Source organism: Hippopotamus amphibius, chromosome 2, assembly GCF_030028045.1.
Source record: "Hippopotamus amphibius kiboko isolate mHipAmp2 chromosome 2, mHipAmp2.hap2, whole genome shotgun sequence".
NCBI classification, from domain to species: domain Eukaryota; kingdom Metazoa; phylum Chordata; class Mammalia; order Artiodactyla; family Hippopotamidae; genus Hippopotamus; species Hippopotamus amphibius.
In genome coordinates this window covers 137,824,154-137,851,272 of record NC_080187.1, presented here as the reverse complement: position 1 = coordinate 137,851,272, position 27,119 = coordinate 137,824,154, and the positions used below count along the sequence as shown (strand labels likewise).

At 49.7% G+C, this 27,119-nt stretch overlaps 1 protein-coding gene across 1 annotated transcript in view; it reads left to right on the top strand.

Annotated features, from left to right (window-relative positions):
- ST8SIA2 (ST8 alpha-N-acetyl-neuraminide alpha-2,8-sialyltransferase 2) overlaps positions 1-23,042 on the top strand; it is a 56,296-nt gene extending 33,254 nt beyond the window's left edge. Inside the window, exons 3-6 of the mRNA XM_057723738.1 lie at positions 1,028-1,156; positions 5,450-5,707; positions 8,743-9,036; positions 22,684-23,042. Coding sequence (XP_057579721.1) covers positions 1,028-1,156; positions 5,450-5,707; positions 8,743-9,036; positions 22,684-22,969 — 967 coding nt within the window. The 3' untranslated portion in view covers positions 22,970-23,042. The remainder of the gene's footprint in view (positions 1-1,027; positions 1,157-5,449; positions 5,708-8,742; positions 9,037-22,683) is intronic.
- Positions 23,043-27,119: the final 4,077 nt, after the last annotated feature.

Below are 27,119 nucleotides of genomic sequence, written 5' to 3'. Positions count from 1 at the left end.
ACTGTTAAAAGGATTTCATCTTTTTTAACTTGGCTGTTCCAAGATAAATGCAAAGGACATAGATGTTTGGTTTGAATTCTTTAAAGCTCCAGAATTTGGTATCACAAATCCACTTATCATTCTAACTGAGAGAATCTGCTGTCAGCACAGACAAAAGGAACTTGCAATGTGACCCACATGCATCTGTGTGCTTCCGGCAGAAGCAGGCTGGCTCCTACACTGCCTTTAGAGATGTAATTGTAACCTAGTTTCTCAGAAACCTACTAGCATAGATTTCAAGCATCTGAATTCACGCGGGGCCTGTAATGCCTGAGTCAGGTGGAAAAATAGTATGCACCTAGAATTACGATTGGCCCCGGGGCATTCAGAGCCAGTCAGCAACTTCATCCATCCAGGCTCCCCCAGGGTCAAAATGAAATTCAAATTCAACAAACACTTATTTATTGAGCACCTGCTATGTTAGACCACTGGGGAATATAGAAAGGAGTGAGGGAACTTCTCTGCTTACAGTCTAGTGGGAGAGAGCTACAGAGCACGAATAACTCTGGAACAAGGCAGATGTTTGAAGTGGCATCTTACAAATGAGGGATAATGAGATAAGGCTACATCCCATTGCCCCAGTATGAGTTTTTGTTTCCTCTTTATTAAGTTTGTAAACCATCTTATGATACTTGGTTGCTAATGTAACTGCTCTCCGGAGTTTCCCAAAAGCAGCTTGAAGAAGTATTACTATTCTGACACTGATGGCTAGGTTGCACTGGGAGGAAACATTGCGGGGTGGGGGTGGAGACAAAGATAGTTCATTACCCCCTTCCTGTCTCCCAGAATATATGTAGGTAATACCTGAGGGAGAGCGTTGGTGCATTCTAGAAGATAAATAGACTTCCTTCCCTTCCCAGGTAATAACTGCAATTTTGCTCCTCCGAAGAAGTTTACATTCAAGTGCAAAAACAAAACGATTAGACTTGTCATTGGCTTGCTAACAGATCATGTATCCCCTCTTCCCCTTTTTTCTCCCCCCTTCCAGAGCTGAAGTTGTAATAAATGGCTCCTCGTCGCCAGCTGTTGTTGACAGAAGTAATGAAAGCATTAAGCACACCATCCAGCCAGCCTCGGCCAAATGGAGACACAACCAGACGCTCTCTCTGAGGATCAGGTAGTGGTAATTACCTCTAGGACAAGAGACAGACTTGGCCTTCTTCGGCACAAGCCGGCAAATTGCCTCTCTCCATCATCTAAAGAAGTCAGGATAGAAATAGAATGTTTACCTCCCACTGAGGCAGGTTTCATCTCTAAGCGATCAATTGGCAATAAAAACTCCAGGCAAGCCCGGCAGCACAGCACGTGTGCAGCGACTCAGGCCGGGGAGGCGGCAGGAGCAACCGGCTGAGGTCCTGGGTTTGGAGGGAGTGAGGCTCTCGGGTCAGCAGCAGTGAGAGCCTCGGGGTGCATGGAGATCACACATGGCTTCTTCTCCCAGAGGATCCCAAAGCAGCAGTCCTTGCGTGGCATCCATCCCCACTTTCAGTGGTGATGGTCCTCCCATTTGTCTTTGGAGAGCTGTCCCCTTCCACAGTCCTTGTGGCTTGAGTAGGCAGCCCCTCTCTGATGACATGAAAATGAAAAGCCACACCTGGGCATCAGGTGACCCAGGAGCTGATGGGACACCTAACCGCAAAGGGAGAGGTCTGTTTTAGCCAGAGAGCCGCTCTTGACTTGATCTTTACAGAGTGATGTTTCCAGAGCAGTGTGTCATTGTTGGGTGGCGGGAATGGGGGACTGCAGGGAAGAGATTCCAATGTCAGCACTTTGGCCACTTGACTTTGACAGAGCTGTGATAGACCCAGCAAAGATGGGTCAGTATAACCCTTGCAGACATTGTGCTGGGATCCAAGGTGTGAATCAGACATGCTAGCGGGAGACACAGATGTGACAAAGATAGAGCACTACAGGGTGATGTACGCGTTAGGTGGTGTGGCCTCATATAAATAGGTGGACATAGATCACACTGAGGAGAGTGCTTCATTTTGTAAGGGGACTAAGAGGGCTGGCCAGGAAGGCCTTGCCAGGAGCAATGGGTTTTGAAGGACAATTAGGAGTTTGCCAGGCACGCCAGGCTGCCGCCTGAAGTCTGGGGTTTGTGCTCTGTGTGGCTGAGCACCCGTTGGGGGGAGGGAGTGGGGGTGATGAGGTTGATGCCGTAGCCAGGACGGGACGGGAAAGCCTTGACCATCACAGCCCACCTTCCCGGCCCATCATCACAGAGAGGAAGCTGAGAACAGGGGGGCTGGGGCACAGCGGTCAGCCTTGACCACAGCCACCAAAAGCGTCACCACACCGAGTGGGGAGTGCCCCCCCCCCCGGTTCTTGAGGCTTGGGTTTGGGACCTGAGGAGGTGCGGGGAGCAGAGAGGCGTGAGATTGGAGTCCTGGCAGCTGGGAAAGCATCCAGAAGAGCTGACTCCTGTCGCCACGGTTCTGGCACCCCTCATTCAGGGCTCCCTCTGAGGCCCCCTGGGTGGGCCCTTGGCCTTCATCTTACGCCCCAAGAGCTGCCAGCCTGTGTTAGTCACCCCTGGTGAGCAGCCCCGAGGAGCACTAGTCCTGGGGTGGCTGTAACAAAATTCCACCAACTTGGTAGCTTCAGACAAAAGAAATGTATCCTTTTATACTTCTGGGGTCCAGAACCCTGAGCGCTCCCTCTGAAGTCTCCAGCGGAGGATCTGTCCTTGGGCTTTCCAGCTTCTGCTGGCTCCAGGCATTCCCTGCCGTGTGGCCGCATCGCTCCAGTCTCTGCCTTGTCGTCACGTGGCCTTTCCCTGTGTCTGTGTATCCCTGCTCCTGTCTCTGATAAGGATACTTGTCGTTGGGTTTAGGGCCCATCAGGGTAATCAGGATGACCTCGAGATCCTTAATTTAATTATATTTGCAAAGATGCTCTTTCCAAATAAATCACCTCACAGGTTCCAAGCGTTAGGAGGTGGACATATATTTGGGGGGCCACTGTTCACCCTACTACACCACCTGTAAGTGAAACCCTCCTGCCAGTACAAGCCCACCTGCAATCTCCACTCACCCTTTCTCCCACCACTGGGTAGAGAAAAGCATATCTCCCCCCACCCCGCAACCCAGTTTCAGAGAAAACCAGACTGTGGTCTTGGTGGGGAGCCTGTGAACACAGACATCTCTGCAGGAACAACGTGCCTTCACCCAGGGGGGAAGAGGATTTCCTTCATCTTTCTTCAATTAGTCACCAAAATTATTCATAATATTCTGTGAGTGATTTGGAATGATGTTTAATAATTGGTAGCAGGACTTTCTAGGTGGCACAGTGGTTAAGAATCCGCCTGCCAATGCAGGAGACACGGGTTCCATCCCTGCTCCAGGAAGATCCCACATGCCACAGAGCAACTAAGCCTGTGCGCCACAACTGTTGAGCCTGTGCTCTAGAGCCCATGAGCCACAACTATTGAGCCCATGTGCCACAACTACTGAAGCCCATGCACCTAGAGCCTATGCTCTGCAACAAGGGAAGCCACCACAGTGAGGAGTCCACGCACCACAATGAAGAGTAGCCCTCACTCGCAGCAACTAGAGAAAGCCCATGTGTAGCAACAAAGACCCAACACAGCCAACAAAAAATAAATCCAATAAATAAAAAAATAAATAAATGTATATAAAAAAATAATAATTGGTAGCAATTTCTCCTAATTAGAAATTAAGTCACTCAAAGAGGAGTTTATCTATGGGCTTTCTGGGGGCTCTCTTTGCTTTTAAATACTCTGGGGTAATTGCAAAGCTTTCAGCAATTTCCAAACCATATTAGTTTGTAAAGTTGCGTATCCTGGGTAAAGCACTGTAAATAAAAACGATGTTTTCTGTTGTATCTCTGTTTTCCATCAAGAGATACAAATTATTTATCAAGAGAGGTTTCCCCTGCATGAAAGCACCAGACCCAGGTTATTAATAAGGCAAAACCAGTGGAAGAGGAGCATCGGGCCCTGTCAAGCATTCTAGCTGCCCCTTAGCAATCCCAGAGGCTCGCAAACCCGGACCCACCTTCGCGTCCCCTGCAGAGCCTTTGAAAGCGTGCTAAGACCTGGGTCACACTGAGAATCAGTATTTCTCAGGCATCAGCCTGGAGCTTCTGAATTCTTTATAGTTCCCCAAGTGATTGAATGTGTATCCTGCCAGGATGCATCACAGGTGGTGACCGTCTCAGATTGCACAGGCTCTCAGGGATCAGTGTTACCATCTGTGCAGTGGGGCAGCCACCTTGCAAATCCTCACGTTCGCAAAGCATGTGAAGGTCCTGTCCCTCTGGGGTTTGGTGGAAAAGAAGAATGGCATCAGTGTGTCTGTTCTAGATGGGGACTCGTTCACTGCAGGAAATGAAATTAATTCCAGCTGATCTGGGTACCAGATTTCTTTCTCTTGATGACTGGAATCATTTCTAAAAATTTGGGGGGCAGTTTACACAGTTTTTAAAGTAAAACCTCCAGTTAGGATCCTCACCTACCTGGGGACAGGAGTAAAACTGACCTGGTGATTCTGAGAAGATTCCTATCCTTTCTCTGACCACATCCCATCCCTTCTATGTCATTTGCTAGATTATTCTGGAACTTTCCCCCTAAATCGAAGTCACCTTGGAGCCTAGAGAGCTGCACTTTGATCACCTTTGTTCTGAAAAAACACAAAGCAATGCTGCTTTGTGGGACTAGAGAGGTATCAATATTTACAAACTCCAAACTAGACAGCAGTGAGGAGAGCCAAGGAGACATGGCACAGAAAGGACCAGTGCACGGACGGCAGGCCATGTTCTCAGTCCTGCAAAGGAGGAGTGGTTGACATACTTCACAGTGGGCACACCTCCATTCACCCCCTGGGAGGCCCCTATGCCCAGAGAAGTATCAATAGGATGCTATTGATAGGGCCCTGTGCCCAGGGAAGAAAATAGGTTACTGAGGAATGAGGGACACCTGTCATCCCGGTGTCCAGTCCCTAATACAGGACTGCCTGTCAGATGGTGGGGAATCCCTGAATCCTGCTCAGAGCGGGGAGTGTGACATAGGATGACCACGGTCTGGGGTTGCTGAAGACGCGGGGACACGGTTTGTCCCTGGGGCACAGCGCTTTCAGTCTAGGCAAACCAGGACAGCGGGTCCCCCTTCATTCCAGGGCCCTTTGTGATGAGCTCACATGGAATCCTAATGAAGTCACTTCCCCAGGTAGACATCCTGTCTCCTAGAAAGAGGGCGTGAGCACAGCCACCAGACTGGCCTCTGGGCCGTTTTGCCAGTCTCTGCCTGGAACCCGTTCTCGGAGGTCAGATGCTCCTGTGTGCAGGGCTGCAGCAGCCCTGCAAGGTGACCGAGGAGAGGAAAAGCCGGGTTGGCAGAGGGCAGCCGGCAACAGGAGACTTTTTCCTCATGTGTGTTTGGTTTTTGTAGGAAGCAAATCTTAAAGTTCTTGGATGCTGAAAAGGATATTTCCGTCCTTAAGGGGACCCTGAAACCCGGAGACATTATTCATTACATCTTCGACCGAGACAGCACAATGAACGTGTCCCAGAACCTCTACGAGCTCCTCCCCAGGACCTCTCCACTGAAGAACAAGCACTTTGGGACCTGTGCCATCGTGGGCAACTCAGGGGTCTTGCTGAGCAGCGGCTGCGGGCAGGAGATTGACAGGCACAGCTTCGTCATCAGGTAACCGCAGTAGGGGCTCTGGACCCAGGGTGACAGGCATATTTAAGTTGAGCATTGCCAGTTGTCCCAAGAGGTTGAAACAAGACTGGTTGGGTTAGTCCCCTTTCTCAACCTTGGCTGTGTGTTAGAATTGCTTGGTAGCCTTGAAAAGATCCAATGTCCAGACTGCACCCCAGACCAATTAAATCCGTCTGAGGGGTGGGATTGTGTAGCCCAGGGAGCCTGAGGGCTTCTGGTGTACAGCCAAGATTGAGGACCGCTGATCTAGAACAGAAACAGGCAGACTATGGCCCACAGCCTGTTTTTATCAATAAAGTTTTATTGAAACACAGCCACACCCATTCGTTCTCACATCTTCAATGGCTGCTTTCTCACTGTGATGCAGAGATGAATTAGCTGGGCAGAGTTGAAGAATTGCAACAGAGAGAGCATAAAGCCCACAAGCCTAAAATATTTATTATCTAGCCCTTTATAGAAAAAGTTTGCTGACCCCTGGATAGAGCCCAGTACAAAAAGTTGGTTAAAAAAAAAGTCCCTTGGGCTGGCCAGTTGTTGGCCCAAGTTTGTAAAACTCTTTTAAGGTGTACTATACTGGTATCTTTATTATCCTGTAGACAAAATCTGGGAGGCGAGGGGCGACAGAGAAACTCGGATTTGTACTTGACCATCGTTCTCTCCAAAGTATCAGCTCTCATTTTCCAGTCGCCTGGGGACACATTTGGACACAGTTACCCACAGCCCTGACACCTGACCCCCAACCCAACTCAGAAACAAGGCCTTGCTGAACCCTGGCCAAAAGTAGGGCACACAGAGCCTCGAGTTTCATCCCAAACAGCACCCCAGCCCTGGCAGAACGGCGTCTCACGTTTCTATCGGGACTCCCTTGTTGCAAAGAGAGACTTGCCCTGGGCTTTGGGAAGCAGCCTTATCACAGAGCTCCTTGGATCGCAGAACATGGGATCAGACGGTGTGCTGACTCCCGTGTCCACTGTGATGGACGAGCCCCCACAGCCCAGCAGCCACGCTTGTTTTAGTTTGTTGTGCTTTGCCAGGTTCTGTCTGTGCCTAGCGTACCCAGTGGCTCAGTCCCATTTCTCAAAGCTCTCCAGTCAAAAGATCGGGGGAGGAGGGGAGGGGGGAGGGGGGAGGGAAGTGGCAGGTTTGTCTGATTAGAAGCCAGAGAAGGGCTGAGGATGGGTGAGGAGGGCGTGAAAGCTTCAGTCAGAGAGTAAAAGCTGCCCCTGGCAGGGTCTGTTCACCTCCTGGGGAGCCCGGCGGCGTTGAAGGCGGCCGTCTTCCTGACCTGGTTTCCATGGTGAGCTTTCCGTGCTCCACCCAGCCAACCCCCAGGATTTCCAGAGGCCACAGCAGGTTCTAGCCAACAGTTGTGTTTTGTGTTTATTGTTTGTTCGTTTGTTTGTTTTGGTACTTGCACAGCAAGATGAGCGGTATGTTATTCAGAGTCCAGTCTTGGCTCTGCTGCCCATTTGTCACGTGCCTTGGAGTATGTCACTCCCCCTTCTGGGCCTCGGTTTCATCATCTGTAAAATGGGCGGTTGGGCTGGCGGCCTCTGAAGTCCTTCCCTTAGGCCCTAGCCCAGCACCTCTGAACATAACGAGGGTACAAATCACCCAAGCTTATCAAGATGCAGGGCCATCAGGTCTGGGCTGGGGCCCGAGACTGCATTTGTGACACCCTCGTGCCGATAAGTGGACCGCACTTTGAGAGGCACGGCCACCACGTGCTTTGTCTCTCCCAGGACTCGCGTCCACAATGACCCACACATACTTAGAAAAGAGGGACCTGAAATGCCACGGAGAGAGCCACTTAGAACAATGCGTGGTTGTCCTTTGACCTTTACTCTATGGCTCTCACAGGTCTGCATGTCTGTGGGGCAGACTTGTGTGGTCTTTCAGGACGAAAGTCACATGGCCCCGTTGTGTACAGACCCCCACTGGATGCCAGGTGGCAGCATCCCTGACACACAGGCCCTTTGCTATTTCACTCTGATTGCCTCTCTCCGCCCATCTCCTCCACACAATATGCTGCAGTCAGACCAAATCTCCTGCCTTGCCCTAAATACCCACACTGGTTCATACCCCTAGGCCCCAGTGATATATTTATTGGGCCTAAAATGCCACAGCATGATGTTTCCTAAACTGCCTGGTTGTAAGACTTAACTGAAGAGCTTGTAAAAATAGATATCAATTCCTCAGCTCACCTGCTGAATCTGGATCTCCAGGTGAGGGACCTGGGAATTCTGTATTTTTAACCACTGCCTGAGGTGATTCTACGGCTCTTGCAAGCTGGAGAAACACTCTCCTGGGCGCCTATCCGCAATGGGCTTCTGCTCTTCCATCCCTCCAGGCTTCCCGCAGTGGTCACCACCTCAGGAAGACCACCTGGTGCTCCTCCCCTCCGCGAGGATGGTAGCAGTTCACATGCGCTGAGCTCTCGCTGTGGTCCAGCAGTGTTCGAAGTACTGGGCATCTGGGGACTGCTTTAATCCCTGGGAGGGGGTGCTGTTGTGAACTCCATCACAGCTGAAGAAACCATTGTGGCTTTCCCTTAGCCAGGAGGAAGCTCTCAGAGAGCACAGAGAGGTTGAGCAGGTTACCTAGAGTCACATAGGTAGAAGGTATCAGAGCCGAATTCTGAACCCAGGAGTGTGTCTTCAGAGCCCTCACTCTGTCACCTAATGTGACCAGGTCACACCAGCCTATAGCATGGTCATCTTGTGGGCTGAGGGCTGGCTTACTTGCTTCCTTTCTCCTCTGCAAGATCCTGAATTCCAGAAGGCAGGCATTGTACAACCCCGGGGCCCAGCAAGATTCTATGTATGTGCTAAGGGCCCAGTAGATATGTGTGGCAGGAGAAGAAGGAACAGAGATGACAGGAGGGCCCAGTAAGTGCAGGAAGATGCCCTGGGTCTTTGCTTGGGGGTGAGGAGTCCTCGAGGAGAGAGAAAGGATGGATAAAGTTACATGTAAGCAGCAGTGCCTCACAGGCCCATCTCTGCCTTTTTCTGCGGCAGGTGCAACCTGGCCCCCGTGCAGGAGTACGCCCGGGATGTGGGGCTCAAGACAGACCTGGTGACCATGAACCCCTCCGTCATCCAGCGGGCCTTCGAGGACTTGGTGAACGCCACATGGCGGGAGAAGCTGCTGCAGCGGCTGCACGGCCTTAACGGCAGCATCCTGTGGATCCCTGCCTTCATGGCTCGGGGCGGCAAGGAGCGCGTCGAGTGGGTCAACGAGCTCATCCTGAAGCACCGTGTCAACGTGCGTACTGCATACCCCTCTCTGCGCCTGCTGCACGCCGTCCGCGGGTGAGCGGCCACGGGGGGCCGGGGGGCTGCTTCGTGGGCAGTATCCCTTTCCCAGGTGCATCTCCAGCCCAGTGCTACCACTCCCTAGGTGTCTGACCTCCATCACTCAGTTGTCTGACCTCTGCAAGTCACCTGGCCTTTCTGAGTTTCCCTTCCTGGAGATGTGGGTTGGCACACGGGTGGCACGTGGCATGCCACTTTTGACCAGGTGGTAGCACCTGCCCAGAGAGCTGTCAGAATGATCCTCGGACAGCTACTATGTGGAGAAGAAACCATAGGGGACAGGAATGGAAGCAGGAATCTTTGTTGGGAAGCTGTTGCAGGAGTCCAGGTTGGGAATCACTGTGGCTTCCACTGGGATGGTGGTAGTGGATATGCAACAGTTTCGTCGGATTTGCTACAACGTTTGGAGTCGAGGCAGCAGGATGTGCTCAGGGATTCTATTTAAGGACCTCAAGGGGTGAGAGAAATCCAGGAAGACTGTCAGGGTTAGAGTTGGAGCAGATGCTTGGGCAGTGGTGCCATTTTCTGTGATGGGAGAGTCTGGGAAAAGTCCGTGCGTGTTTGGGCGTGTTGAGGAAGAGAGCTCTTGCTCGGGCATATTAAGTGTGAGATACCAGTTACAAATATCGCCCTCCACACTCCTGACTCCCAGCTTGTTCCTGTATCCGATGGTCCATCCAACCACCTGGCAGTTCACAGTCCTGCTCTGGTGACATAAGGCAATTTCTGGGGGACATTGGAATGATCTTCACTGGGGCCTTAGCCTAACTCGATGTGACCCTGGGAAGCCCTCCGAGCCACCCAGAAAGGACTCTTGCTGTCCTCATGAAGAGGACCCCCGCTCCAAGGCACCCAAGCCTGTGGCCAGCACTGGTCTCCTTAGGGTGGGTATCAATACAGAAACCCATTGCCCCGAAGAAAGCCCTAGAGAGACATTCGTGAGAGGCAGCCACGTTCATGGCTGATGGAGCAGAGTGATACCTGTATGGACCAGGGCTTGCGGGGGCCGCATCCTATATCCTGGAAGTTGACCTGTCAAGCCTCCCTTTCGCCCCCACTTCACCCCTCAACAGAGTGGGGCTGCCGCAGCAACCCCCATCTCATGGATTTAGGCTCCATGCCTTTCATGTTGTTTCTTCCTCGAAGGAGGAAAGTCTTTATGTGTTTTGGAGGTCAGAGGATATAAGGGAAGGAGATGAACTGCCCTTTGGTAAAGAGAGAAAAAGTCCCTTGGCTGGGGAATGGGCAACCGCCTGGAAGAAACTATGCAACCAGAGCTATTTCCAGCTATAATTGACTCACTTTCACCTGTCAAAATAGCATTAGGCACCAGTAATAAGCCCTTTAAACAAACAGGCTGTTAATCCTGAGATTGCAACATCTTCCTTTGCAGGAACTCCCAGGAGGAAATACTGCAGGAGGGACAGATGGGGGGGGCTTCTCCTTTTAGCAAAGGGAGGAGGTGATGAGGATGAAGGCTTCAGGGGCCTTGGAATGAATTTCTACCAATGGCCCCCTCCCTCTGTGGGAACACTGGGCCTTGTACGGTTTGGGTCCAGTAGGGCATCACTGAGAAGGTGGGCGGTGTCTGTATTGAGAGGACGGGCTTGCCTCTGTCTTGGTGGGAACTTACCTGGTGTTTACTTCAAGAGGAAGAACGGGCTGGTGAGGGATGCAGAACAAAGACACCTGAGAAAAGACCAAGGGGTCATAGAGAAGAAGGCTGAGGAGGAACCTGGCTAAGAGGCAATCTGGCCTAGCAGCAAAAACATGGGCTTTGGAGGTAGGGACACCTGGGTTCCCATCCCAGCTCCGTTACCCCCTTGGTTGTGTAACAGCCTTGACCAGGTGGCTTGCCTCCTGAGCCCTGCTTTCTCTACGTATGCACTGGAGAGCACTACCTACGACAGAATGTGTGTCCCATGCCAACACAGGGAGACAGGCCATCAGTCAGTCATAGCCACTGTGATCAAGCAGCTGCCACCAGGAGAAAATATTTGCAAATCATACCGACCAAGGGATTAGACTTGTCCTGTAGACTCAAGAGGTGGGAGCAGGCCCAGAAGGTGAACCCACAGGGAGGAAAGTCCATGTAAGGCTGCATTTAATCAAGGATTCTATAGAACAGTGGACTAACTCAGATTCACCCATCAGGAGTTCCTCACCTCAGAGTCCCATTATGGGTTGTAGTTTGCAGAATAATCTTATTTCCTTATTTAAAAACCTATTGTCCCACAAACCCCTCATTTATGAGGTGGGACGGGATAAACACTTTTTTACCGTGGTAAAATATACATCACATAAAATTTACCATTTGAAACATTTGTAACTGTACAGTTCAGTAGTATTAAGTAGACTCGCATTGTCGTGAAACAGACCTCCAGAAATTTTTAATCTTGCAAATCCAAATCTCTGTACTCATTAAACACAAGTCCCCCTTTCCTCATATTCCCAGCCTCTGGTAACCACCATTCTATTTCTGTTTCTATGAATTTGGCTACTTTAGATACTTCATATACGTAAAGTAATATAGTATCTGCCTCTATGCGACTGACATTTCACTTAACGTAATGTCCTCAAGTTTCATCCATGTGGTAGCATGTGTCAGAATTTCCTTCCTTTTGAAGGCTGAATCATATACTATTGTATGTATCTGCCATGTTTTGTTTGTCCATTCGTCCATCAATGGACATTTGGGTTGCTTTCACCTCTTGACCCTTGTGAATAGTGCTGCTACGAATACGGGTGTGCAAATATCTCTTTGAGATGCTGCTTTCAATTCTTTTGGATATACGCTCAGAAAGGAAATTGTTGGATCATACATAGTTCTATTTTTAATTTTTTAAGGAGCCTCCATTCTGTTTTCCATAGTGGCAGCACCATTTTACAATCCACCATCAGTGTACAAGAGTTCTAGTTTCTCCACATTCATACCAACACTTGTTATTCCACTTCTTCACATTCTGGCCAGCACTTAGTTTGTTGTTTTGATAGTAGCCCATTTTAACCATTTTAAACTGTACAATTCGCTTAGAAGAAATTCACCCTTATAGGAAAACATAGGGGAATCTCTTTATGACTTTGGCAGTGATTTAAGTGTGACACCAAAAGCACAGGCAACAACAACAACAAAATGGATAAAAATGGACTTCATCAAAATTAAAAACTCTTCATGTGCCAAAAAGACACTATATCAAGAGAGTTAAAAAACTACCCATAGAATAGGAGAAAATGTTTGCAAACCATATATCTCAGAAGGGATTAATATCCAGAATATATAGAGAACTCCTATAACTCAACAACAGCAACAAAATCAAATAACCCAACAATGGCCAAAGGACTTGAATAGACATTTCTCCAAAGAAGATATACAAGTGGCCAATAAGCACATGACAAGGTGCTCAACATCGCTAATCTCTAGGGAAATATATCAAAACAACAACGTGTTACCACTTCATAACCGCTAGAATGGCTGTTACCAAAACAGTGGAAAATAACAAATGTGGGGAAATTGGAATCCTTGTGCTTGCTGATGGGAATGTCAGGTGGGAATCAACTCTGAGACACCCTGGTGTCTTTTTACAAATAAGGAACTCGATGACCAGACAAGTTTGATGGTTTGTATGAGGTCACCTAGCCAATACGAGTTACAGCCATGAACTAAATAAACCACATGGTCTCACGTTAATGTAATGCACCAGCTGCAGCAGACACTCACACCCACTCAGTTCTGGATTTGGGGGTGCTATGAGCTCAGGAGGCTGGGAGCTGCCACACTGCAGAAGTGGTGTTAGGAGACTGCAGTGGGTAGCAGCGTGTCAAGGCTCCATGTGCACAGTGCCGTTGTCACAAACACAGAGCAGCTTCACCGAGCAGAGCAACCTGGAAGGTCAGCACACCTCAGAACAACCTTATAAGATAGATGCTATTTCCATCCCCATTTTACTCATAAGGAAACAGGCTCAGGAAAGTGAAGAGAATTGCCCAAGATCACTCAGATAGGGAGGAGGGGGATTAGAATTCACGAGTAGAGGCTTCAAAGGTCTCTGCTCTACCCACTGCCACCCACTTCCCATGTCCTTGACAGACAGACTGACCACTGTCTGTTGACCACTGATGCCCCAAAGTCACTAGTTAATTAGATTAATGTTGACTTCATGGAGATCTCTAAGAACAGGTCACTAGCCTCCTTCCTGTCCTACCAACTGTCTCCATTTTTACCAATGACTTACATGAAGTCATCAGTTGTCTGCTTAGCAAATTCACAGGTGATGTGACTTTTGGGGAATTCCCCATAGTGAATCCAAATTTTTCAGAGTTGAATCCAAATTTCTCTCGATAGGCTGAAACAATGAGGCAATCTAAGAGGAAGAAATTTTATTTGAATGAATGCAAAATTCTGCACTTGGGTTCCAAACAACTGTACAGGTACAGAGGGATAAACAGGGCCAACCATCAGCAGGTGTGTGTGGTTGCTCAAAGGGCTAATGTGATCTTAGCATTACACATCCACAGCAATGGATGGATGGGTAACATCTTTGAGAGTTAGTAATGGCCTTGGTCAAACTCCACTTGAAGAACCACATTCCGTTTGAGGTACCAGGCTGGAGAGGGGCCACAGTGGCAAAGAAATTCAAAAGTTGAAAGGATTTGGGAAGAGAAGTCTCCAAGGAGCATCCTTTCTTCATTCAGCAAATACTTACAGGCACCTCAAGCGTTGTTCCAGGCCTGTGCTGGGGGAATAAATCAATAAATCAATAATCAATAAATCAAGACTCCTGCCCTTGAAGGGCTCACAGATGTGGGCTGTGAGGCTCCAGGTGTTGAACTAGGGTTGGGAAAGGATCTAGAGGGAATCCGGTTTCCTCTGGACACTGGGAAGAACATTCCTACAAATAAAAATCACCTGAAATGAGTGTGGTTGCCTCTTAGGAATGGATGAATTCCACATTCTTTGAGCTGTCCAGGCAGCAAGAGACGCCCCTTAATGGGCTGTGGAGAGAGAAATCCGTATTATACAGTTACGGTGTTAGTTTGCTAGGGCTGCTGTAACAGTGTCACAGGTTGGGTGGCCTAAAGAACAGAACGTATTGCCCTACAGTTCTGGAGGCAAGAAATCCTGCTGGGGGCTCTGAGGGAAGAATCTCTTCCCGGCCTCTCTCTTTGGCTTCTGGATGGCCATCATTTTCCCTGTGTGCCTGTCTGTCTCCAGATTTAAGGACATCGGTTACATTGGATTAGAACTCACTCTAACAAGTTCTTCTTAACTTGATTACCTCTGTAAAGACTCTTATCTCCAAAGGTCACATCCTGATGGGTTGGGAGTTACAGCTTCTACACAGGCGTTTCGAGGAGATGCAATCCAGCCTGTAACAGCTGGGCTCAATAGTACCCGTGCCACGCAGAGAGCCTTTGATTCAACGCACCTGTGCTAAGAGACGCTCTACCTGCCATGTACTCTCAAGATTCCTGCCCATCTATGGCAGCGATCGGATCTGGACATTGCAGGGAAGGGGGCAGCGTGGGCCAGAGACCCCGAGGTGAAGGCCTGCCCTCCGCCGCTCACCGCCCCTGACCCAGCCTGGCTTCCAGGAGCTTCTGGTTCTGCTGGCCACAGGGTGGCACAGTGCCCTGGGTGGCTGTTGGCAAGGGGCGTGAGCAGTGGAGGGGAGGGCACCGAGTCCACTGAATACGGCTGCAGTGAGTGGGCAGCTCTGGTCGGCAGCTGGTAGTGACTGGCTCTAATTCAGTCACCACAATAGGGAAGGCTGGGACTGACAGAGAGGGCAGCCCTCGGGCAGGAAAGCAGCTTGCTGGCTGGCCCGTGTAGCCGCCCAGCCCACAGGCCTGGTGCACAGGAGGCCTGTGAATTGGTGCTTAATTAGGCATCAGGAGTGCTGAGCCTAGGCCCTCGGATGGCACTGATCCAGCAGGCACTCCTGCCAGGGCTGGAGCCTTGCTGCCTGGCAGCTGCGAGCAGAACCTGAGGCCAGAGGGAAGGTCCTGGGGGTGAGAGGAAGCAGGGTGCAGGGCATCAAGGGAGAGACCAGCGCAGGCTGGAGGGGGCCCCTCCCAGACATTCCCATCAGAGTCCACAGAGCGTGTCCCCAGGACTGGACACAGGAGCTGAGCCCCATTCTCCTCCAGTGGACATGGAGGGTAGAAGTGTGTTCCATGGTGGTGTTACCTAAAGAAAGGGAGGAAGGTCTGGGGTGTTGAAGCACAGATGCATTTGGTCATTTGCAATGGACTGTCTCCACTTTTTTTAATATAAATTTATTTATTTATTTATTTATTTATTTATTGGCTGTGTTGGGTCTTCATTGCTGTGCTCAGGCTTTCTCTAGTTATGGCAAGTGGGGACTACTCTTTGTTGAAGAGCTCAGGCCTCTCAGTGCAGTGGCTTCTCTTGTTGTGGAGCACGGGCTCTAGGCACATAGGCTTCAGTAGTTGTGGCAAATGGGTTCAATAGTTGTGGCTTAGTTGCTCTGCGGCATGTGGGATCTTCCCGGACCAGGGATCGAACCTGTGTTCCCTGCGTTGGCAGGCGGATTCTTAACCACTGTGCCACCAGGGAAGTCCTTCCGTTTTTTTGTTTTGTTTTGTTTTTTGTTTTAATAGAAATGCACATAGTCAAAAGAAAAAGCTGAATAGTATAGAAGGATTTCAAGTGAAAAGTGAGCCCTCGTCCACAGAGGCAGCCTGTACACTGGTTTTTCTATGTGTATCCTTCCAGAAATATCCACTTTCACACTTAAGGGAGCACGTTTTAAGTACCGCACTTTGCTAAATTCTGGAAATTATTCCATATTGACACGCACCACTTCGCTCTCCTTCACAGCTGCCTAACACTCCACCGTGTCTGGACCATAATTTCCATTAGCAGAAGGCATCAGTGGGCATCACAGGCTTTTCCAGTCTTCTGCCGCTATGATCAGTATTTCAGCGATCATCCTCGACTGGCATCTACACACAGATGTAGGCTTGCTTTTTAGATGTGCTGTTGCTAAAAACGAGAGAGAGAGAGAGAGATGGGTATACGCTATAAGCTTTGTTAGTTTTCCCAGAGATTGCCAAATTGCCCACCGTAGAGGTAGGTACCAATTTACACTCCCACCTACGATTATTGAAAATGCCTGTTTTCCCATACCCTGACCAATGTGATATATTATCAACATCTGTTATCCCTGCCAATCCGGTGATAAATGGCATCTGATTGTTGTGTGAAATTGGATTCCTCTCATTATGAATGAGGTTGAATATAATTTTTCTTTTTCTGTTTCAAGTGGCCTCAGTTTAGATTCCAGAATCTAGTCAGAAGCTTTCAATCCTCAGGAAATGGTCTTGCTGGGTCCCTGCAGGGCCTCCAAGGACAGAAGCGATACCAGTGTGGGAGCGGCAGTCTCTTGGCTCCCGGAGGGCCTCCCCACTCCCCGTAGCAGGAGGAACCCCTCAAGTAATCAGCATCATGGTTTTTCCTCCTTCCTTTTGGCAGCATACTATCTAGGATGCTGTTAGCCTGCCTTTCACGTGTGCTGACCCAGTGACTGCCTAGAAGGGTTTAGGGTGAGGCTTGGCTCCTTCACCTCGCCTGCCAGTGCCCCCGAAGGGAGATACTGGCCCCTACTTCCTCATCTTCACTCGTTGTACCATTAAATAAAGATCTGTGAAGCACCCACTCTGTGGGTGAGCTGTGCTCAAATCTGGAGTTATATGGAAGCAGGAAGTCAACCCACTCGCTTATAGAAGTTTAAATTGTAGGGAAAGAGAAAGACAAGTAAACAAGCCATTATAGCATAGTATGATCAGTGCTGGGATAGGAAAAGAACAACATACAGGACACAGAACCATCCAGGCTGGTCCTGGAAGGCTTCCTGCAGGGAGTGGCATTGAAACTGAGACTGTAAGAAGGAGTTGCCAGCCAAGAGAAGTAGGAGGTGGTGGTGTCCTGGAAGAAACCAGAAGTTCCCTGGTGGCAGTGTGGCTGTGCATGTGCCAGGTGGTGGGAGGGATTTCAGGCCCAAATCTCAAGGGCTTTACAAGTCAGGCTGAAGCTACCAGATGTTATCCTGTGGACCCCGGGAGTCACGGGAGAGCTGTTGGTGGCGTGGTCATACTTTAGGCTAGCCTGGCTAACTTGAGTGAGAACACTGGCTTGGGTAAGTGAGGAGGCCTGTGGACAAGGAATCGGCCTCAAGCATCCTCAGGGCTTGACCAGCTCTGCACAGAAGCTGCAAATTCTAAAACACTCCGCCCGCCCCCAATCTCACTTCCACAAATCGGGAAGCTGCGTCCTAAGATGCCCCCCAAGACACCAGAGCTCTAATGTGCTCCCAAGGAAAGGCCAGTAATGGGCTGTGGGGCCCCTGGACCAGAGCCTGAGCTGGTGATGTAGATGGTGAGAGCCCAGGAGTCTGAGAATCCTGTTCTTGGCTTTGCTGCTGATCCTGTGCCAAGCATCACCAAATATCCCTCGATGACCACCTGTGAGGCATTCCTGTTCCTTAAGGACGCTATGAGCTATATCCCACAAAATGCTTTCAGCTTTTTAGAGAAAGCCCTTTTGGTCACTTTTTCCAGCCACCATGCTTGCCACATACTGAGCACAGGAATCCAGGAAGAAGGACAAATGTGCTTTGGTGATGATTTTGGCCATCCTCATTTATTGCCATCCATGCTCGTAAAATATGGTGCCCAATCCTCTTGGCAATTGGGGTAACCAATTTGAAAAATAATTACTGCCTTCTTAGAGACTACTTTGCCTTCTAATTAAAACCTCCAGACGGGGATATTAAAGGTGCATTGTCAATACAGCATGCCGGATGCACCCAGCTAACCTCATTTGGGAAGGCAAAATTAATTAGTTTGTGTTTTAACACCCAGCTGTTATCCTAAGGAAAGAAATCGTCTACAAGTCGGCCACGCACACAGTCTCTAAATTGGCCAGGGCGACTGAGGAGAGATAAAGGAAATGGAGAGTGATTTGTTCCCACATAACTCCGTCAGCTTCTAGAACAAGCGGCTCATTAAGCGGTGCCCGCGTGTCCCTGTCAGACCTCGCTCAGGAGTACTTGTTTACCCAGAGAGGCAGAATCGGAAATGAGAAGGTCCCTCCCTGCCACCGAGCCCTCGATTCATTCCGGAGCCTCTTTTGCTGTTAACACCTTTCCCAGTGAGCGATTCTGGGCAGCAGATCTGAGAGGCTGGGCGTTTCTATTCCTGTACTAGCCGGCCAGAGTCACAAAGCTGCATACACTGCTAGCTTCCCCCCTCTCCTTTTCTACTTCTCATTTTTCAATTCCATTTAAGTCCAACATTTACCGAGCTCCATGGAAGCCAGGATAATCAATTCTAATTTATGCTACAATAACAATCCCCGAAACCCTTGTGATTCAGTGCGACAGAAGTTTCTTTCTCATCCTCACAAAGTGTGACGTAGGTTGGTGGGAGCTCTCTTCCAATCAGTGATTCTAGGATTTAGGATTCTTTCATCTTAGGCTGACATCATCTTTCCAGGAGGCACTGAGGTTCTCCAAGGCAGGAGTAAGCTCTTGGGGAGCAGTTGGTCCAGCAGGGACCATTTCTTGTTGCAGCCTATTGGCCAGAATTGGTCATATGACCCCAGATCATTTACACGGGGAAGCTGAGAGATACAGGCAAACCCATGGAGGATTGGTTGGGCGATGCTGTCTCTGCCGCAGTGCATTGGATGCAGCACACACTGAGCCAGGTGCCTCTGATCGCCCCACAAAGGAGTGTAAGGCATGGCCCCCACTCTCAGGGAAATAACAGTAAAGTTTCAAGCGGGAGTCCAACCCATACAGTAATGAAGGATTAGCCCGGCTTGATAAGCACAATAGGAGCCGTGGAAACAAAGCTCATAATAATAAGGGGGGAATGACTAACTCAGTTTGAGCTGAGAAGAGAGTGGAACAAAGGGAGCATTTCCAGGAAGACGTGATTCATGTGCTTAATTTGGGGGAAAAAAAAGAGAGAGTTCATCAAGAGGACATGTAGGGGAAAGGCACATCTACGAGGAGGGCACAGCACGTGTCTGGGTAACCTCAGACCCCTCTGCGAGCTACTTGGACGTTTCCCCACGGATTCAGTTCTTCCCTGCCCTTCTCTGGGCAGAGCATCGATGGCCTGAAAAGAAATTCATTTCTGAAAGCCTTACCATGCTAAGGCCTTGCAGTCAGAAAATAAAGAAACGGAAAATCCCTAATCTGGCATGTGGTCATTGTTAGGGCTTGAATTTCTCAGGGAGTGAACAGTCTGTGAGATGTTCTCATGCGGGGACGGCCTGTGGCTCGTGTGTCCCTGCATAGTGTCAACAGCAGCTGCAGCCAGCTCATCTCGAGCCCTGACCCACACCCCACCCCCACCACCGGAATCACCATGGAGTGAAAAAAGCCGAAGAACCAGGACTGGTGAAGCTGCATTTTATCCACGCTCTATCTAACCAGCTGCATGAGGTTTGCCTCTTCTCAGGCAAGTCACCCTGGATTCTCACTTTTTCCTCTGTAAATTGAGAGACGAGGACAAGTTCAATCCAGGAGACCCATGGATTACTCACAGATATGGTCTATTAACTCATCCCTAGGGACGTGATTTTTTTTTAATATTTTAAATTAGTTGCCAACATTTAAAATTTTGGAAAATTTACATTAAAATCCAGATTTCTGATACCTTTGAAAAAATCAGAAAATAATAAATGACCATACAGGACAACAATAAAACTGGCTACCCATTCAGATGCCACAGTCCCCACCACTCCCTATTGCCTCGGCAACACAGAGGCCAGTGTCAGTTTTCCTTACACATGTCCCAACTCCCAGCTCACTCAGTTATATTCCCTGCTGGGCTGCTGAGCTAGATGAGTTCTTCAGGCCCAACTGTCTTTAAAACTCGATGACTATCCCTTATGCTTACTTTTCCCCCCTCTTTTCTCTAAACAGTCTCATTCTTAGCTTCTTTTGGCAGAACCACCTGCCAGTTAGAGCAGAGCTTCTTAGGCTTGGCTGCACATTTGAGTTACTGGGGGAGGTTTTAAAAATCCTAGTGTCCAGGCTGCACCTGGATGTGGGGCCCAGGATCAGTCCTCTTAAAGCACCAGGTGATTCCAGTGTGCAGTCTAGGTTGAGAACCACTGAGTTAAAGCTGAAAGTGCAATGGACCAGCTCAAGAGGGGGTGAGTTCCCCGTTATTAGAGGTGGTTAAGCTGAGGTGGATAAGCACTTGGCTATTCTTCTGGATTTTTCTCCTTGTACTCTCCCTCCCTTTGCCCCCCACCCCCCAGTGTCCTCCCAAGCTCAGCTCAGCCCCACTGAGCACTTAGAGTATTGAGGAGGTCTAAGGAAGGGTTCCCTATCTAATAAGCCCCAGCCTCGGCATCAAGCATCTCCCTGAGCCAGCACCATGCCAGCTACACATCAGCTGGGATGAAACTTCTCAACCGTGCGGGGCAGCAATGATGAAGGTCTGCAATATGTCCACCAACGCTCTTCCTATTATTTTTTTTTTATTGTGTGTGCGATCACTGGAGCTATTTTTCTCTTCTCTGCCTTTGCCCCTCTGTCTGATTCCAGGTGGGAAAATTCAACTGCAGGGAAGTTTCTTGGCTCAGACAGGATGAACAAGGAGGAGGTACAAGGAAAGGGGTCTTCAACTGACAGGCTTAGGAAACAACAGCAGTTGTGAAAGGGAGCCACCTGCCCAGAATCACGTTCACTCTGATTCTGGCCATCGGGGACCATAGCCTCCATCATCAGTGTTGGGGGGAGATTCAGATCACCCTGGCCTGACAGATAGGATGGGGTGGGAGGGAGCCTTGAAATAAGTTTTATTATCTCAAATAGTATATGATCTACTGAAATGATACGGGTTATGAGGAATCTAGAACCTTGTCTGATACAAAGTCTAATGCCTCCCTCAAAAAAATAAAGGAGGGAGCTTGACTCTCCTTTTTTAGAGCTGCAGAAGGGACCTCTTGCAAAAGGAAGGGTGTACTTGGGCTTAGAAAATCTGCCCCCCAGACTTCGAGCTAGAAGCACTGCGAGTAATGCAGAACAGCTGTAATTTTCAGCCGTGTGTAAGTGTCCTGTCCTGCATCCTCTTGCTTTCTGGCATGAATTTAATTGACATATGTGACTTTATATAACCTTGGGCATCACGGGGCTGGGCCACCATGGGGAACCGCGCTGCCCTGTGCTTCTGATGGGGAGTAGCTGTTTTTCGCAGTGGCAAATGGGAGCTCGTGGGATGGGCGCTCATGGAGTGTGTTTGAGTACAGAAAAACACAAACAGCGCCTGGCGTAGACACAGTAGTAAGGAGTCTGTGATAGGGAAGCACATCTTTCCACCAAGGCATATGATTACATTTAAAGAGGTTCAGCATAGGATAAGAGGAAGGTTTTACTAGAAATAAGGAGGTTGGACCACACATCTCAGTGAGTTCTAAATCCAAGCAAGAGAAACACGATGATAGAAAACAAAAATGATGGCAAAGAGAGTGGCTGTTTTCCCACTTCTAGAGACATTCCGGATTGTGACGGAACTTGGAGGCTGTCTTGGCGATCCCTTGGTCTGTGTCCCATCGTTGCATAAATGTGAAAAAGTGGATCCAGCAGGGAGGAGTGACTTACTCAAAGGCACACAAGTAGCTGTTGACAGAATTATCGCTGCAACCCCCTCTCAACCTCTGTTGCTTCATCTGTGAAGTGGAGCTGGTTTCTTCCTGACTGCTTTCTTGGTTAAGGTAAACCCAGGCCCTCCACGTACAGAGGTAGCTCAGCGTCTCACTCAACACAGGAAGCCTTTAGCCTAAGGCTCTGCTTATCCTCCCCGCACCTCCGGGTCTCCTCTCATCGTCCCGACAGATTCCTTTACGGAACCCAGCCTCCCAGGGCAGGCCACTCTTTGCTGCCCCCTCTGCCCTCCAGGGAAGCCACACGTGCTCAGAGATGGGCAACCTGCATCAGAGGGGGTGCGAGGCGGGGACCTATGGGCAGAAATGGGAAGGAAGTCTGATACGCTGAGGAGGCAAGGAGGTCACCCCCTGCCAAAGTCAGGCGTGGCAACAGGCAGTGGGCACCGTGCAAGAGGTGGCCCTTTATCGGGGTCGGCAAACTGTGGCCAGAGCACCAAGCCCAGCCACACCTGTGTGTGTCGGCTGCGGCTCTTTCATGCTCGAACGACAGAGGCCAGGAGTATGGCCGCAAAGCCAACAATTTGTGCCACCTGGCCCTTTACAGAAAAAGTCTGCCAGCCCCTGCTTTAGATTTCAACAGTCCCAAGCTCAAGTCAAGGTCCTGCCCTTTCTACTTAGGTGACCTTGGGCAAGCCACTCTCATCTCTGAAGCTCCTGTCTGCATCTGTACCTACTCACAGTCTTGTCTTGTTTCCATCAAATCACATATGTGAAAGTATGCAGCCTAACAGCAATTCCTTTACTTAATAAATGGTAGCTGTCTTTCCTCTGTGAAGGGAACCAGGAATCGGTCACTCGATGGGAATCTACAATTCCTGTGGTGGCAGGAGGCAAGCTGTGGAGCAGGATAAAATCTTCCCCTTCCTGGAAAGGATAATTCACAAACTCATGTTTCTTTCTTGTTTCTTTTTTTCACTCTTTTTTTTTTTTTCCAGATACTGGCTGACTAACAAAGTTCACATCAAAAGACCCACCACGGGCCTCTTGATGTACACCCTGGCCACGCGTTTCTGCAACCAGATCTACCTCTATGGCTTCTGGCCCTTTCCACTAGATCAGAACCAGAACCCCGTGAAGTACCACTATTACGACAGCCTCAAGTACGGCTACACTTCCCAGGCCAGCCCCCACACTATGCCCTTGGAGTTCAAAGCCCTGAAGAGCCTGCACGAGCAGGGGGCTTTGAAACTGACTGTCGGCCAGTGCGATGGGGCCACGTAAGGTGGGCGTCCCATGGGACTCAGTGGCTCACATTTCCTGCCAGCTACCACCACAGGCAGATGGGAGTCGGGGTGGCACAAACTCTAGAACAAGCAGGCTAGTGGTTTTCTTTGTTCAAGTGTAAAACAGTGACCGGAATATATATATCTATACCTGCATATATATATTGACCTGAGTATTTATAACTGTGTGGTGTTCATCTAGCATTAGGCAGATAAGCCACAGGAAGAAGGTGCGGAGAACCCACCTGGACCAGATTGAGACTCAGTGCATCTTTGGGGGCAGAAGGACTCAATGTGAAAAGAAGCCAGTCCCATGACTTTGGATGACACACTGCCTCCCGGGTTGGAGGGATCTTTGGGCTCATGGATGATGGGAGAAGCACTTGTTGACAGCTGCCCCGAGCCTCTGAGAAATGTGGATTCTGGGTGAGCCAAGACCCAGAGGGGACAACTTGACCCAAGTCTAAAATTGTGCGGTTCCCAAAGAAGAGGGAGGTTGGAACGTTCAGCCCAACACAGGAGCACAAGGTCACCAAGGAACAGAGGCCACATAATAGCTGAGGACTTGGTTCCATGAACTTAGAGCTGAATTGCCCACAGGACGAACCACAGTTGACCTACCTGTCCCAGACCGGCCTCCACAGCTCTGGAGAGAAGGCTGGAGAAGACACGGCGGACAGGTCATATTCTGGCTTTACAAGAACCTCCAAGAACTGGGACGGAGCCTGCAGATGACACTAAATTGCTAGGGTGTTCCAAATCATGTTTTTGAAAAATCACAACTTCCTACTACGAGTTGGTGCTCCAGCCCAGAATAAGGCAAAAGAGTGTCCAAAATTTCCATAAGAGTGGTTGTTCTTTAAAGCGACTTGAGTCCATCAAGGAGGAAGGGACCCTGGGCTTTCATCCTGAGGGTTAGCCTGCTTCCCGCCCTGTTAGAATGTCACAGGAGGGACTGTACTATTCCCTTCTGCCACCAGGGAAGCTGCCGCAAAAGCTTGAAAGGGCACTGCAAAGATAAATGTCATCCTTTTGAAATAGATATGGTTGCCTTTCTGGGTACCTTGGGAGCCCCAGAGTGTGAGGCCTGGAAGAATGTTAAGTGCCGAGCTCCATTGCTCTGCAGGCACTGTGTTTGCTTTCTGCGCCATGCATTCGGGGGGCCTCTGCAGCCAGCCTGCTGGGTTAATGTCACTTTCCTATCCTGGTAGTCATACTAGCTAGCCCTGAGCTCCAACACTGAGGTTTTCAGCTCTGCAGGGAGAGGTTCCAATGTCCATCCCCATCTCCCTCTTTCCACAGAGGCAGTGATTTTAGAATTTGGCAAAATCCTTTTCCCCCCTATTAAGATTAAGAGTTAAGACATTTTTTAAACCCAAAGCCAAATGTAGTATCCAAATACTGGACATAATCTCCCTAGGGAAACCTGGGCTCAAAGCCAATAACTTAGGGGCTGAAATCACAGGTCGTGTGTAGACAAGCATTAGCCAGCTTGTTTTGTCGGATTCATTCCCTTGCCTGATAAATAACAGTGTTTTAAAATATATTTGAAAGATAAGTAAAAAACCATTCTTTTGAAGGTGAAGGGAGTTAAGAAAAGGGATCAAGATCCCCTCCCAGGCACATGAGACTGGACATAATTAATCAATGGCAATTCAGAGCAGGACATTTGCTCTAAATGAATGCCTGACGGGAAGCCAGTGGAGGCAGGGGGAAGGTGCTCAGAACCTACTAACCCGCATGCGGACACTCCAGCTCCAAACCGCGATCACTGCGTCTCTGTGTTTCTTCCCTTGTTGTTTCTTCTTGTTGACGCTTGAAGTCTGAGATTTGGGATTTGCATTATAAAATGAATATTTAAAAAAGCAACAGCCCTAACAACCTCTGTGGGAACAGAGTGGTTTGGACTTCTCTCAAGAAGTGGAAATAATTAATATATTTTACACTTCTCCAGGGCCTTTCATCTTGAGGATCTCAGAGGCCTTGGAAGACATTTAAATGTTGAAGCTTGCAGAGCCCTGGGGAACAGGCAGGACTGCCAGCGGGGCCTCCATGAATTAGCCAAGGTCTTGGGTTCCAGAAGGTTCCAATGGCGAGTGCACAGAGGAGCCCGATGTCAGGTCCTGGAGTCAGCCCTGCGTTCTGTGTACCCACCAGTGCCCCTCCCTGCAGGGGAGTCAAAGGGCCAGAGCTCTCTGGAAAACATGGTTTTCTTTCTGTCTCTTCTTGGTCTTGGTTCCTTACACTGAAACTGATGGAGTTGGAGGGGAAGGAACTCGTACCACCTGCCTCTGGGTTCTCTCCAGAGAAGCCTGGGGACCTAGGACAGGCCACACATCACCATCCCCAACCCACAGGTCTAGTGCTGCCCAAACACTTTGCCCGTGTGATGGCGGGAGCTCCAGAGGCCTCGGCTTCCCCTCCCCGCTCCCCCTTCTCCATCTGGGCACCATGATCAGGAGGCAGCCTGTCCTGGCCTCCTATTTAGAGCCTGAGGTTCCACGGCAGCCTCTGACACAACCCAGCTAGCCTGGGGCAGCCCCGGGGAGCCCCGGCCTCTACCTGGTTCCTGGTACCCTGCTCCACTGCCTTGTAAAGACAGTGGCCACAGGCCTCCAGGAGCAGGTGGTCAGTCAACCAGCCTCCTTTTAACCATCAGTTACTCCCTAGTCACCCCACCTTCACCCACCCTGAAGCCCCTCCAATCTTCTGCATTCTCCTCAAACCCCCAAATGACCCCCGCCATCAGCCTCCTCCACTAAAGAGAGGGAACCATCTGAAATGAGGTCTCTCCTCAAAATCTCTTGATCTCTTTCCTCCCCTTTCACTTCCTTCCTCCCATTTCTGAGGACATGACATCCATCCTCTCACCAGTCCCCAGCCACTCTGCCGCCTCTGTCCTCTCTTTCCATCAACAGGCACTCATTCCACCCATCCTGGCCTCCTGTGGCCTCGTCCCTTCACCACCCGACTGGGGCTGGGGGGTGGGGTGTCGCTGGTGCTGCCACCGTCTTCCTCTCAACCCCCTCGTGGCCCCCATGCTCCTGGGCGCAGAGACCCAGCTGCCACGTCAGAAGCCCCTTCTCGTCACCAAGCTTTCTGCACGGCTTGGCTCTACCCTGACCCCTCCTGGATGTTCCCCGTCCCCTTGGTGTCCAGGAGGCCACATCCTTGTGATTTTTCTCCTCCTTTGCTGATGCCCCTTCATTGCTTATTTATGTATTTATTTATTTATGTATTTATGATTTATTTATTGACACCCTTTCCTTCATCTAAAAAGTAGCAGAGGTAGGTCCAACCGTTATTTCCCTCTCTCCCCCTTTTCCCACACTTAGACCATCCCTGCCTTGGTGTCCTCTCCTCGGCCCCCTTTCATCATATCCGTACACACTCCATCAGCAACCTCCTGCCTTCCTTTGGAGCCACCCTCCACTTCGTGCAGCCCGGTGCCTCCCCTGAGCTACAGGCTTGATTGTGTGCTGCTCGGTGGTCATTCGTCCCATCTGCTCTGGCAACACCAGAAACTCAACATCTCTGAGGCCAAATTCATCATCTCTGCCTCCCCTTCCTCCACAGTCTCTCCTTTTTCTGTTAGAAGACCCATGATGCTCTCAACCACCCAATCCTGAGACCCTAAAGTCATCTTCGTTTTTCCTCCAGGCATTCCCTTGCTAGTCTTGCATTGCCCTTGCCTTCTGGTCGCTCAGGCAATTTCAGCAGCAGTCTCCTCTCCCAGATTTCCTCTGGGCATGCTTGCACGTTCTCCAGTCCATCCTAAACATTCATAGAGATTTTTCAAATCTGCAGCCATTCACAAACTTTTAAAATATTGTGCAAGTCTTTGTCCTGACATTACAGACCATCCAATAAGGCCCCATCCTTCCTTTACACCTCGCACAGATCCATCTAGAGTAGTCGTCATTCCTGGAAGGGGTGCCCAGTTTTCCTGTCCCTGTACCTTTGGTCTTGCTGTTCTCATCCCCTGGAACACTCTCTTCTGGTTCCTTCAAGGCCCACGCAGAAATCACATCTTTCATGAAGCTCCCCCGATCTACTGACCGCCGGGATCTCTCCCTCCGCTGAACCACCGTAGCACTTTATTTGTACATTTCTCATGGCACTTACCATATTCTGCCTTGTATTATAGT